The following is a 12,804-nucleotide window of genomic DNA, read 5'->3' on the forward strand; positions in this document are numbered from 1 at the left end:
AAAAGAGTCATTCTTTTTAATGGATGAACAACAACGAAGTACAAAATGGGTGAGAGGCACACTCCCCTCCGCCACTTACGTAGAGGTCTTACTTATGTGCAAGCTTCGGCCACGTTCAAATATGCATCAGGGACAAGGTTTTCCATCGCCAGGGCAGGTGCCAAGGCTGCAGTATCCCCTCTCCCCTCCTGCCCTTGGCTTTGTGAATGGCCACTTCCTCAGCTTTGAAAGGGGCAAAGCAGCGAACATGCAAGGGGCTGGCATTTGGCGTGGAGATGAAGCAAGCAGGATGCTTGGGGGGGGGGGCTGTTGCTCTGTAGCAACCGTGTAAGAATCCTTCTGCTCCCAGGTAGTAACTTCTGGGGCAGAGTTAAGGTGATTTTGAAAGGTTCTCCCAAAAAATTCCCAGTTGGCGGCCGTTGCTGCCCCTGCAGCAAGATTCGTCGCATTGGGGCTCTTTGTGCAGGAGCTGCAGGGCCAGTTCTGCTAGGGGGTGGGTTGGGGGGAGGGTTGCATCCTGCTTAGCTGATGATCTGTCGGGGTCGGCCATAGCCTGTCATGCCTGCCTGCGAGGCACCCTGGTTGGAGCCCATTTGTAGACCAATCACGTTCTTGCCCTCTTTCAGCTGACTGTCTGAGAAGTCCCGCCGGTTCTCCTGGGCTTTCCTGCGGTGAAAAAGAGAGAAAACAGGGTCAGCAATCTCACTTCTTGCAGGACTCGCTGCTATGGCTGGGCGATATATGGGCCCAAACAGGTTTGAAGTCCATATCGTGATATCGGTTTCTCATATATATATATCATAATGCATGCATGTGCAGTGCAAAAATCACAATGGGGGAAAGCATGAAGCCAGCCAACGCCTCTACATAGCTCCATCCTTATTTCAGACACACCATGATACATTGGTATATCATCATGTTTAGCTGGTGATGTATCACGATGTTGAAAACCAGATACTGCCCAGCCCTACTCACTCCCCCCCCCCCCAAATCACTATCCTGCCCCCTGGTACAAGGCTGGGGTTTTTTTTTTCCCCTCTGTTGGCACATTAACAGAAATTCTGCATCTAAATTGTGGTCTGTTGCTCAGGAATCCCTTTTTGTGCATAAATCTGACTTCCAGAGGATGAATTTCCTCATTATAGCACTGGCGATTTGGAAATGGAAGCATTCACTTGGTGAATGCTATGATCATGGCAAGTTGAACCGAATTTGAGTTCCACGACCCTTGTGAGAATTCTGTCCAAGTCTAAACGGGCAAAATGCCTCTTAATACCCTTTCCTAGAAATAACGATTGGGGTTCAGGCAGCTGTTGCGTTCAGATCCTGCTTGTGGCCTCCAACTGGGACACGAGAAAAATATCCCTTTGGGCCCAATCCACCTGCTGCTCTTCTTGGCTCCGCTCCCCAGAGAGGCTCAGACGCCACTTACTTCATGAACCAGGAAGGGTCTCCACGATACTGTCCATCGTTCTTAGTCACAGCAAGGCTGCCCAAGGCCATCAGTGTCCTCTGAACTGCGGCCATGTCCTTCGCTAGGATGAGAGAGAAGGCGATTATTCTTAGGCTGGGCTGAGTCAAGGCACCTTTGGCGTTCTCAAGAGCCACCAACTCACTAGCACATTGTCTCTGTTCTTTGCTGCACAGAACAAGAGCCTGCAAGCTGCTCCTGCCTCTCCAGAGAAGGGAGGGCCATGCAGAGGCAGAGCACTTGCTTTGCACCCAGAAGGTCCCAGGTTTAATCCGCAACAGCGTCATCAGGTAGGGATGGGAAAGCCTGAAACCCTGGAGAGTCATAGTAGCCCAAACTGAGCTGGATGGGCCAAAGATCTGGTTCTGCACCAGGCAGCTTCCTATGCTCAGGAAGTAAACCAGGTGTGCAGAGCCCTTGGTCCTCCAAATGTTGCTGAACTACAACTCCCACCACCTGTGGCCACCGGTTATGCCTGCGGTGGCTGATGGGAGTTGTAGTTCATCAACATCTGGCAGGTCAAAGGTTCCAAGCAGCAAATCCCAAAATCTGTTCCAAACCAGGACAAGCCACTGCCAGATGACCCAGGCATGTCTGATAGGTTTCAGCCCCATGGCCAAGAATGAGGAGCCACACTTGCTCCCTCCCCAGACCACCCTTGCTCTTGCGTCCTTGAATTCGGATCGTGCCTGTGGCTTGTCTGGGTGGAGGACAGAGAGGGGTGCGTGAGAGTTTGCATAGAAGCTAGCCTACTGTACCAGCTTCACGTCCATTGCTCCACCCACGTTTGCCTCTGACCCCGCCCACAAATGGCATGTACCCCCCAAAAGGTTGTCCAGAAGGGAACTGGAAATGGCTCCCCATCTCTCGCTCTTGGGGTCCAGGCAGCTTCTACCTAGACAGAGCTTGAGCCTAGAAAGCCAATATTCCTCCAGCAAATGTTCAGCCAGGTGGAATATTCCAAAGGAGGGGCAAGAAATGTTAGCAGAGGTCTGAACCTGAATGGGCTCTAGATGGTTGGACTGCACTGGGTTCAAGTCCTGCCTTGCTTTTGCACCGTCTTGGAGATGCCACTGCCTGCCTCTCTGTGTGTTCACTATACAATGGCAGTTTACTTTGCATTATTGCCATGAAGGCAAACATCATGCCAATTTTACAGGGGAGAAGCCAAGAGGCATTTTCACACTCATTCCCTTCCACTTTTTGTGAGCTCTCTGTTGCCTGCTCATTGCCACCTGCCTCAGAAGGCCTTCCTTATCCTCCCACCTTCAAACAGATCGACTGTCTGGAAAATGTCCGTCTTCACCACGCCGTAGTCCTCTGCCGCCTTCAGGAACTGGGCTATCTGCTCCATCTGCTTGAAGACCATGCTAGGAGGAGTATCGGGGATCTTCACCGGCTTGGAAGCACAAAGACTGTTGATCAACTTGCCTAGGATCTGCCAGAAGAAGCAAAGGGAACCACAGTCACTCAAGGACTAGGAACATCGTATGTCACTGGAAACCCCAGGGCCGGCCCTAGCATTAGACAGAATGAGGCAGCCAGCTCGGGTAGCAGGTTCCAGAAGGGAGGCAGAACTGGATTCCCCCAGCTCTTCTTTGTGATCCCCCACCAGCTATTCCCCCCTGTTGGGAGGACAGAGCTGTGCATACCACACAGTTTATCCTGGGTCCCCTAAACCAGCCTGATAGCTCAGGAAGAGTCAGCTGCCAATCCAGTTGGCTTCTAGATGAGGAGTGTGTGAGCGTGAGTGTGTAAGATCTCTTGTCCTGGATTGCTCATTTGGTTAAAGCGTGGTGCCGATAATTCCAAGGTTACAGGTTCGATCCCCATACGGGGCAGCAGCATGTTCCTGCATTTCAGGGAGCTGGGCTAGGTGATCCTCCGGGTCCCTTCCAACTCTATCATTCTGTGATCTCAGATGGCAAAATGTATTGGGAAACCCCATAAGAGAGACCTGGGTCTCCCCTATTTCAGAGAGTGACAATGCCAAGGAGCAAGCTTTGTAAGACCTCACACACAATCCTGGTTGAGTGCATGTGTGGTTGGTTGGTAGGTTTGACAGACTGGTTTCCTCCTGGCTCAAGGAAGCATTTCCCTTCGCAAACCCTAGAGCAGGTCAAAAGGGTAGCTGCCAAAGTGGCTAAACAAAACGGGCCCTGGGACATGGTCTGAAGGCCCAGGATGCTACTCTCTTACTGAAGCTAAGCAGGCCTGGGTCTGATCAGGGCTTTGGTGGGCGAGTGCCTGGGCACAAATAATGCTGCCTTCAGAGGAGAATTTAGGGGAGCGCAACTTGGTCTGGTCACCCTATGCGAGGAGCCTCAGGGGCACTGCTGGAGATGCTGCAACTATGATTTCGAATGGAGTGTGAGACCCCAAAGTCCGCCACTGCTGCCTTGGCTCCACGATGGGAAAATGGTGGGCTGCAATTGTAAGAAACCAATGGACAGATGGAAGTCTTCGTTCCCCCCCATTTAACCTGGGAACCATGCCATCAAATAGTGGTGGGTGAGGGGCTCACAGGATTAGTTGGGCAGTTTAAGAGAATACTCTGCGTGCCCCGAGTCACTGCTTCCTTTGGCATTACACCACACAGTCCACAGCTGAGCCCCAAGGTCAGGGAGACAAAGGGACAAGCAGGGGGATGTTCAGTGCTTACAATGCCGTTCTTCAGCCAGACTTGGAAGCCCAGTCTGCCACGTTCAGGGCGCCCCACATCTGCCCCACACTGGAGCACAACCCACTCCACCAGTCGCTCTTCCAATTCATCATCGTATTTCTTCTCGATCTTGGCCTGGACGTCTCTGCTCAGGCCAAAGGAAGGTCCTTTGTTTGCCATGCTTGTTGGAGGAGGAGGAGGAAAACCTGGGAAGACAGAAAGAGAGGTGGGCAGGGAGGTGAGGTTGGCTCAGAGAAGCTGGGAAGTGGGTTCTGGGAGAATCCTGCCCCCCTGCCCCACAGAGCAAAACACGGAGAGCAGCTGGGGTCAGGAGCATGGGAATGTGACCAGCAAGATAGGCAGCACCCTCTGCACCCCAGAGGGATCTGAATTAAGAACCATTCCCATTTCCCCATCTGTGTACATTTGTTGGTGATGGGTAGAGATGCATAAACTTTATTTCTGACTGCAGAGGAAAGCCCAAAGAACAGATAAGGTAGGGCTGCCATATCTCGAAGAGCAAAAAAGAGGACAGCTCAAGACACCGCCAGCCCCTTTCCATGGCTTGGGCTGGCAGCGGCATGCAGAGCAGCCTGAGCCCAAGCCACACGTGACTCCCCCCCATGTTGGTCCCCCAAAAGATTACATGTCTGGGATTTCCCAGATGTATTGCAACCCTAGATAAGGCATTTGCTCAGCATTTCTGTCCTTTCAACACACACCCCACCAAAAAAAACCAGCTGCATCTAGGAAACTGCCAACACTGTGTTTAGCAACCTTTGCTAGAAAGAGGATACTGCATCTCCCCTTATGCTTTGCCAGCCAACAAGGCCGCTGTCTGTAGAAGGCGGAGACCCAAAGTCCTTGTTTGCAGACCAGCACGACACAGAGGCTGTTGCCCTCTGGGGCCTTTTGCTGTCCGTCTGCCGTGCCCCTCTCTTGCCCTCCAGCATCTGATGGGAGGACAAAGGTGTGCTAATGGTTTGTTCCGAAGTAAAGAAGAGAATCCTCATGGAACCGTCCTGTCAGAAAGCAACTTCCATGTGCGCTGGCGGCGCATCATGCCCACCAAGACAGGCTGAACGGCTCACGTCAAATGCAGAAGTTGCATGTTGTCACATGCAGATGCCACCAAATGTATAAGTTCCACAGCAGGTCTTTCCTTCCCAGTATTGAAATGTTCAGGTCCCAAGTAAGTCCGGTCTTGACTGTAAGCCTTGGCTGGTGAGGCTGATGTCTCAGAGCATCACATTAAGCGTTAAACGGAAGCTAGGCATGGCAGCAAGGCAGTGAGTCTGGGATCTTTTGCTCTATCTGGCAAGGCGCTGGTGTTCCTGGGCGTGAAAAGCCTGGGACTTGCTGACACTGGAAGTGGGGGTGAAGGAAGGGCGTGCTGGCTCCGAGCTGAGGCTGCGAGCTCTCTTATGCCAGCCAAAATAAGTGTCTATGGTGGGGAACCTGTGGCATCTTGTTTGGAGTGTCTGACTAGGACCTGGTAGACCAGGGTTCAAATCCCCACCCTTTAGGTGTGACCTTGGGACAGTCAGCCTAACCTACCTCACAGGGTTGTGATGATAAAAAGCGGAAGGAACCATACATGCCACCTTGATCGCATTGGAGGAAAGGTGTGAGTCTAATGTGAACATAACGCTAAAATCAGCAATGTGTTTCATTGCTGCGGGGCCTTCTCGGTGGTAGCGCCCTCCCTGTGGAACGCCCTCCCATCAGACATCAAGGAGATAAAGAACTACCCAGATGTAGAAGACATCTGAAGACAGCTCTGTATCAGGAAGTTTTTAATGTTTTGTTAACATTAAGTTTTTTATGTTTTGACGTTTTATTATGTTTTTGTAGTTTGCTGGAAGAGTGGCTGGGGAAACCCAGCCAGACAGGCAGGGTACAAATTATTATTATTATTATTATTATTATTATTATTATTATTATTTACAGCATGGATGCCTAGGGTCATCCCGCCTTCAGTGTCCCTTGCTATGGTTCTAGGGATTCCACTAGCGCAGGCATCTTGTTGAGAGGACCCTCCAATCAAGAGGCACAGCAAGTATTGGCCTGGAAGGATGGGCAGTATCTCAACTTTCCCAGTGGGGCTGTCAGCCACAGACCTAGGAGAGGGGAGGTCGGAAAGTGGGGATGGCAAAGATTCCCCGTGCTTCGACTCACTTGTGTAACAGCAGCTTCAACCAGCCTTCCTTGAGCCCTTCACCACCCCAGCAGATCCCAAACCTGTCAAGGTAGGCTGATCCCTACTTTAGTGCTCCTTTCACTTTCTTGAAGTCAAAGCTCCTTGGAGATTAATTCCCCGGGGCAGAGAGATGCTTCTGCAAGTCTTTACTTCCCTGCCTGTTGCCCAGGCTCTGTTTCACAGCCTCCATGAAAGCCAAGTTCCACATGGCACACTTCTCCGATGGAGCACAGAATGAATTGCTTGGGAACTGGGGCACACAAGCTTATCCCAAAGGCTTTCCTCACAATGACCCATGGAAGGCCAGGCTGCGCTGGATGGAAAGAGCCACTCCAGAGAATATCTCAGGTTGATCTGTTAGAAACAGCCGGAGAAGCCATCAAGGCTAGCATGATGGTCCGCTAGCCACACACCCTTGGCCAGCATTGGCCCCCTGGTTGCCCCTCAATATCTCACTCTGCTGGTGGTCACACTCTTGCCCTATCGCTGTGGTGCAAAATAGTTTGGAACAAACAAAACACGCTGGGTGTGTTTAGCCTAGAAAAGAGGAGACTGAGGGGAGATATGATAGCCATCTTCAAAGATCTCAAGGGCTATCACATGGAAGATGGAGCAAGCTTGTTTTCTCTTGCTCTGGTTGGACACAGACCAATGACTTCAGGTTACAAGAAAGGAGATTCCAGCTAAACACCAGGGGGGGGGGAACAGTAAGAGTTGTTCAGCAGTACAACAGACTCCCTTGGGAGGTTGTGGGCTCTCCTTCCTTGGAAGCTTTGAAGCAGAGATTGGATGGCCACCTGTCACAGACACTTTAGTTAAGATTCCTGCATTGTGGGGGGTTGGACTAGATGAACCTTGAGGTCCCTTCCAACTCTATGATTCTATGTATAGGAATCTGTACAGGCAGCATCAGTGGCAGATAGTGACTTCTGCAGAGGTTAATTCAGAGGGTACCAAAGAGGCAACTTTTCTTTTCATGCAACCGACAAGCTTGAAAAATAGCCCCAGTCTGTTATCAGATTTGCCTGTGCAAACTAGTGCTTGTTCTACAAGCTGCAGCAAGTTCCCCCAACCAGACCCTTCTGGCTACTTTCCTGTACAAAGTTCAAGAGAACTTGGAGAAGGTACCCAATCCAGCTGCCCCTCCTTGCTCTGACTCAAATTCACCCACCCAGCCTGGGCCACAGCCAAAGCAGCGCATACAGAAGCTGTGGATCCCAGCTGGCCAAAATTGCCTCTTTCTAGTTTGGGATGGTGGCACGCATCAGAAGAGCCCTGCCGGACAGACCACAGCAAGGGTCCATCAGGCTCAGGAGAGCTGCTTTCTTACAGCGGCCGGTCAGATGCCTTCAGGAAGCTCATAAGAAGAGCACCGTCCTTCCTTAAAGTTTGCCCATTAGCATACCCTCCAACATTTCTCCAATGAAAATAGGGATGTCCTATTCCATAAGAATAATAATTTTGTTATTTATACTCCATCTATCTGACTGGGTTGCCCCAGACACTCTGGGTGGCTTCTAACATGTACAAAAACACAACAAAACATTAATCATTAGAAAACTTCCCCATACAGGGCTGACTGTATTGTTGTATACAGGTGAAACTCAAAAAATTAGAATATCGTGGAAAAGTCCATTTATGTAAGCAATTGTTTTCATTAGCTACTGGAGTTTAATATATGAGATAGACTCATGACACGCAAAGCGAGATATGTCAAGCCTTTGTTTGTTATCATTGTGATGATTGTGGCGTACAGCTGATGAAAACCCCAAAGTTGAAATTGTTAATTTGGGGTTCTCATCAGCTGTACGCCACAATCATCACAAATATAACAAATAAAGGCTTGACATATCTCGCTTTGCATGTCATGAGTCTATCTCATATTATTAGTTTCACCTTTTAAGTTGAATTACTGAAAGACATTAACCTTTCCACGATATTCGAATTTTTCAAGTTTCACCTGTAGTTGCTCATCTCCTTGGCTTGGGGATCACTTAACTACAACCTTTCTCCAATGAAAATAGGGATGTCCTAAGGAAATGTGGCACATTCCGGGATCAAATCAGAAACAGGGACGGCTTCTGTAAATCCAGGACTATCCCTGGGAATAGGGACGATGGGAGGGTCTGTATTAGCCGCTGCAGATGGAGGATCCATTTAGCCATGGACTGTCTGTGGAGTAGAGTTTGGAATGTATCCATCCCATTGCTTGTTTGCCTTTCTTCCAAGAGCATGCCTGGCTCACTACAGGTGAAGAAGAAACCAGACCCTCCTGGGACATGCAACTTCTCCATTGCCTGCTTAAGTCATTTGAAATGTGCCGCACTGCCATCAGCATAAGCAGCCCAGCATCTCCAGCGTCCCTCTGCCCAGTACCCCCTGCCCCTCTACACGTTTCCCAAGAACACCTAAAAAGTGGCACTTACAATGAGCTGCTCCGTGTTGCTCTCCTCCGATGATGCTCTGGCCACGCTCTGCAGCCAGCGGAGGCTGGGACTGGGGCTAAAAGGCTCTTCCAGCTCCTTGACCAGTGACATCATCGCCGGCCCTTCCCCACCAAGCCACCCCCACACCACTCCGCTCTCCAGACACCATATTTGGGGAAAGACTCCAAAAGACAGTGATGAAGGAGCCTTCCAGAGACATTCCCCACATGCCTGAGTCAGAGACGGTGGTTTCTGCCTGGGCCTGACCAGAGGGAGTCGGTCCTTTTTTAGGCAGGACGTTGCTCCAGGCTTTGCTCAGATGCTGAGCACAGAGGATGCTGAGGGAGGGAAGGGGGAAGGGAGGGAGGTGGGGGGCTCTGCTCTGACCTCATCACTGCTTTCCCTATGAGGTCAGAATACAAAGAATTTGCTAGGGTTGAGGGGCGAGAGGAATAAAGTACCAATGAGAGCTAACCTTGTTTGAATAATAACTCTTGATTTTGCAACACCTGGTGAGTTACAGCCTAATACCCCTCAAGATGTTGGGTGCAAGATTTTGCAACCACCCAGTCCCTCCCTGCTGAGTAAAGATCTCCTTAAGATAGTAATGGACAAACATCTTCCCCCCACATTTGCCCAATAAAGATGCCCCGAAATTCTTCCACATGAGATTAACAGGGTATGTAACAGTTCGCCGGCTTTGAAACTCCAAGATGATGGGAGGTTTTGCTGCACAACCAAAGCCCTCCCTGGCTTCTCATCCCCCTGTGCTTTTGACTCGAGTTCTTGGCCTCGCCAGAACTGACCGCAGCTAGCTGCATATCACAAAGTGCCTTACAAGCTTTATAGTAAATAATTCTGTAAGGCAGGACAGCAACTTATTTCTAATTGGGGAACAGAGGCTGATGTGAGGGAGTGAGCTGTCCCACTAAGTCCATAGCTGAGTTAAGATTCGAATCCAGGGACTCAGCTACATTAGCCAAGAACAAAAAACACTTTATACGTGTTGTTTATGTATTCTAACACTGTGACACCAGATGGCACTGTGGAGTTCCGTTTTTGCTAACCTGATTTCTCATACAAAGTTTGCAACACATTTAACTGAAATGCTTCTTTGATGTGTCTAGATCCAGCCCAGATCCGAGTCTGGTGTGGGTTTTAAATTTTTTATTTTACATAATTAATCACTGAATGGTAAGTGCTACACAAATGACTGAGAAATGTGCCATTTGCAGCTTCGTATCTTCATCTAAAGCTCTGGTTGACTCATCTTGCATCTGGAAAAGGTGTGGGGGACACAGGTTACAAGAACCACCAGAATAATGTAAGTAAAGCCTTTCTGGAGAGAAAAAAAAATGAGGAAAGAAGGAAGTGGGCTCAGGATAGCAGCCAAGTTTAAGGCAGAAGTCACTGGTTCAAATCCCTATCTGGAAACAAATGTGCTAGCTTGCCTTAAGCAAGTCAATCTTCTTCTCTGAGCCTCAGCCCCCACATTAGCAACAGGAGAGCAATACTGTCCTACTTTGCACGGTCCAGAAGGATGTTATGGTTGATGGTATCAAAAGTATGGTATTAAAAAGAAACAGCATACTAAATAAGAAAGAGCTAGCATACTGGCTCTGTTTGCACACAACAGGGCCTGACACTATGTCCATTCCTACCTGACCCCCCTACCCCACCCCTAGCAGAATCTTTCACTGAATGGCTTAGGCTTCTTCACCCCAAACATGCAATGGGACTAGGTCTAAAATCCATATTCAGCAGGGGCAGGGAAAGGACCTATGGAGTAATTTGAAAAGCATTAATTTGTGCTGACTTCTGGAAAGCCCACAATCACTGGGTGGAATAATGTTTTAATTGCTTTTAGATGTTTTTAACTGTAATTTGCTTTTCATGGTTTTATACTTTGTTTTTGCTTTCAAGCTGTGCATCTGTTTGCTCCCCTGCGCTCCTTGGGGAGGAAGGAAAGGATAGAAAATCTGAAAGTAATAATAAAATTAAAAAAACAACAATAAAGAGCCAGTCACACACAACACACCCTCCTTTCAAGGCAACAATACTTCCATCCCTGGCTCCCCCTGTCCCACCTGCTGATGGAGCAACAGCAACACCTAATGGCTGCCCTGATCTTTTACAAGGCAGAAAATTTGGTGCTGTGGCCAGTTCTCTGTTCAGATATAACCATCAGCTCTCACAAATAAAAATATGCTAATTTATGAGCTGCCTTTGGACCTTGTTTTAATTCAGAATGGTATTGTAAAAAAGGAGCCGCTGCTCGTTTGTAAGGGCCAATGCACCAAAGAGTAAAAGGTTGGTTTTAACCATGCTGGCATCATAAGCCAAATCACAGTGGAAAATTACATTGTACAAATCCCTGCCTACTGGCTGTTTGAGGTTCCGGGTAGAAAGCACTCCTGTGTGATTTGGAACATGTGAAACAAAGAGGGGCCTCTGAGCATGCACAGATTTCTCAGAAAGCACTAGCTCTGAATACCTCTCATAAGAAATCAACCCCTGCTTAACCACTAGATGCTTCTGCCTCTATCCTGCCACTCCTCCAATGGCTCCCAGGCTTGGGATTTCCCCTCCTTCCTCGGTGAGTCTTCAGCTTGCTGAGTTAGCAAATAGCCAGTGTTTGATTCCTCTGTTCTAGGCTGCTTGTTTGTCGCAGACTCTGCACAGAGGGCAACAGCTCAGCTGCTTTCCCAGGCCCTGCACCACAGCTGAAAAGGTGGGTGCCAGGACTTCACAGCCCCTAAAGGACTCAAGCAGGGGCTGTGGAAATTGGAGGGGGGGATAGCCAATCTGCAGCCTTCAGCACGGAGGAAGAGGGACTGGATCTCTCCCTGTGACCCAGTGGCTGTGCCATCTTGGCACAGGTGGGATGACTTTGGGGAGAAGGGCCAGAGAAAAATGGGAAAGAGTCCAAGGGAAGGAAGGCCGTCACTGAGCCCTAGAGCTGGGAAGAAGGAGGGCCTGGCTGGCTGGCTCCTACAGGCATGGAGTGATCTAGCAAATAGAGTCGAAGTCTACCTGCAAGTGTTGGGTGAAAGTCCATGTGTATCTTTGTGGGTGAATGAAGCAGCGGCCGAGGCAAATGTAAGCATCATTTTAGTGCACCCATTGCTCAGAAGGCCAACCGAGACTGAAAGGAAGACTGAGCGAGAGCCTAATGCCACACAATGGGTCTCTCTCTGGCCCTGGTGGCATTTGAACCCAGGACTTACACCTCCACTCACTAACTACACTGCTTGTAGCGGCAGCAGAAGGAAAGGGTGTCTCTTGGTGCTGCAGAGACCTACTGAACGAGCAGATGGGCAGGGAAACAATCCCTGGCAGCACCTGCCTCAAAGTCTTCCTGGCCTTGCTGGAGTGCAGGAGTGGATCTACACACAGGGGGGGGAGGGGAACACACTATAAATAAGTCAGAAATTAAATTGTTATAACAAAACAAAAAGCTATGTAAAATTGCATAGAAAAGTTTTCTGCTATACAGCGCCATCTGGTGTTGCATGTTTATAATACATTCAAAATGCTGTTTTTTTTCCTGACTAGTGTAGCTGAGTCCCAGGTGCAACCAGGATGCTGCAACCTTCTGTTTAGCCAGACCCTTTCTGAGCCTCTGCCCTTCAGAAGATGAGCAGCTTGCAGAAACCTGCAGGACTTGGCTCTGAGGTGCCAAGAGCAGCTGGGGCTAAAGCAGGACCTGAAACCAGGACACATGGATGGAGGTGGACTGTGGTCACTTAGCCTGGAGGGAAAGGCCCTCTGTCCTTGCTCAGACACACTCTTGTATTAATATCTCATGGGATCTAGGTTCAATGCCTGGAATTGGCTTTGCTAAATCTTTTTAAAATGCAAATGTGCACATTAAGCCACTGGTTGTGTATCTATTATTTTCAGCAAAACATATTATAACTAGGTATTGGAAATATATGGAAGGAGTATAGGTATGTATTGATATACTGTGGTACCTCGGGTTACAGATACTTCAGGTTACAGACTTTGCTAACCCTTAAGTAGTACCTCGGTTAAGAACTTTACC

At 49.1% G+C, this 12,804-nt stretch overlaps 1 protein-coding gene across 1 annotated transcript; it reads right to left on the reverse strand.

Annotated features, from left to right (window-relative positions):
- Positions 1–8,868, reverse strand: TAGLN (transgelin). The gene is made up of 5 exons (XM_033172182.1): positions 8,760–8,868; positions 4,134–4,339; positions 2,738–2,909; positions 1,433–1,535; positions 1–666 (listed from the first exon to the last, which is right to left on the reverse strand). Exons 2-5 carry the CDS (start codon positions 4,311–4,313, stop codon positions 522–524), a joined length of 600 nt encoding a protein of 199 aa, XP_033028073.1. The 5' UTR covers positions 4,314–4,339; positions 8,760–8,868; the 3' UTR covers positions 1–521.
- Between the last annotated feature and the right edge of the window lie 3,936 nt (positions 8,869–12,804).

The sequence above is a fragment of the Lacerta agilis genome, chromosome 15 (genome assembly GCF_009819535.1).
Source record: "Lacerta agilis isolate rLacAgi1 chromosome 15, rLacAgi1.pri, whole genome shotgun sequence".
NCBI lineage: Eukaryota > Metazoa > Chordata > Lepidosauria > Squamata > Lacertidae > Lacerta > Lacerta agilis.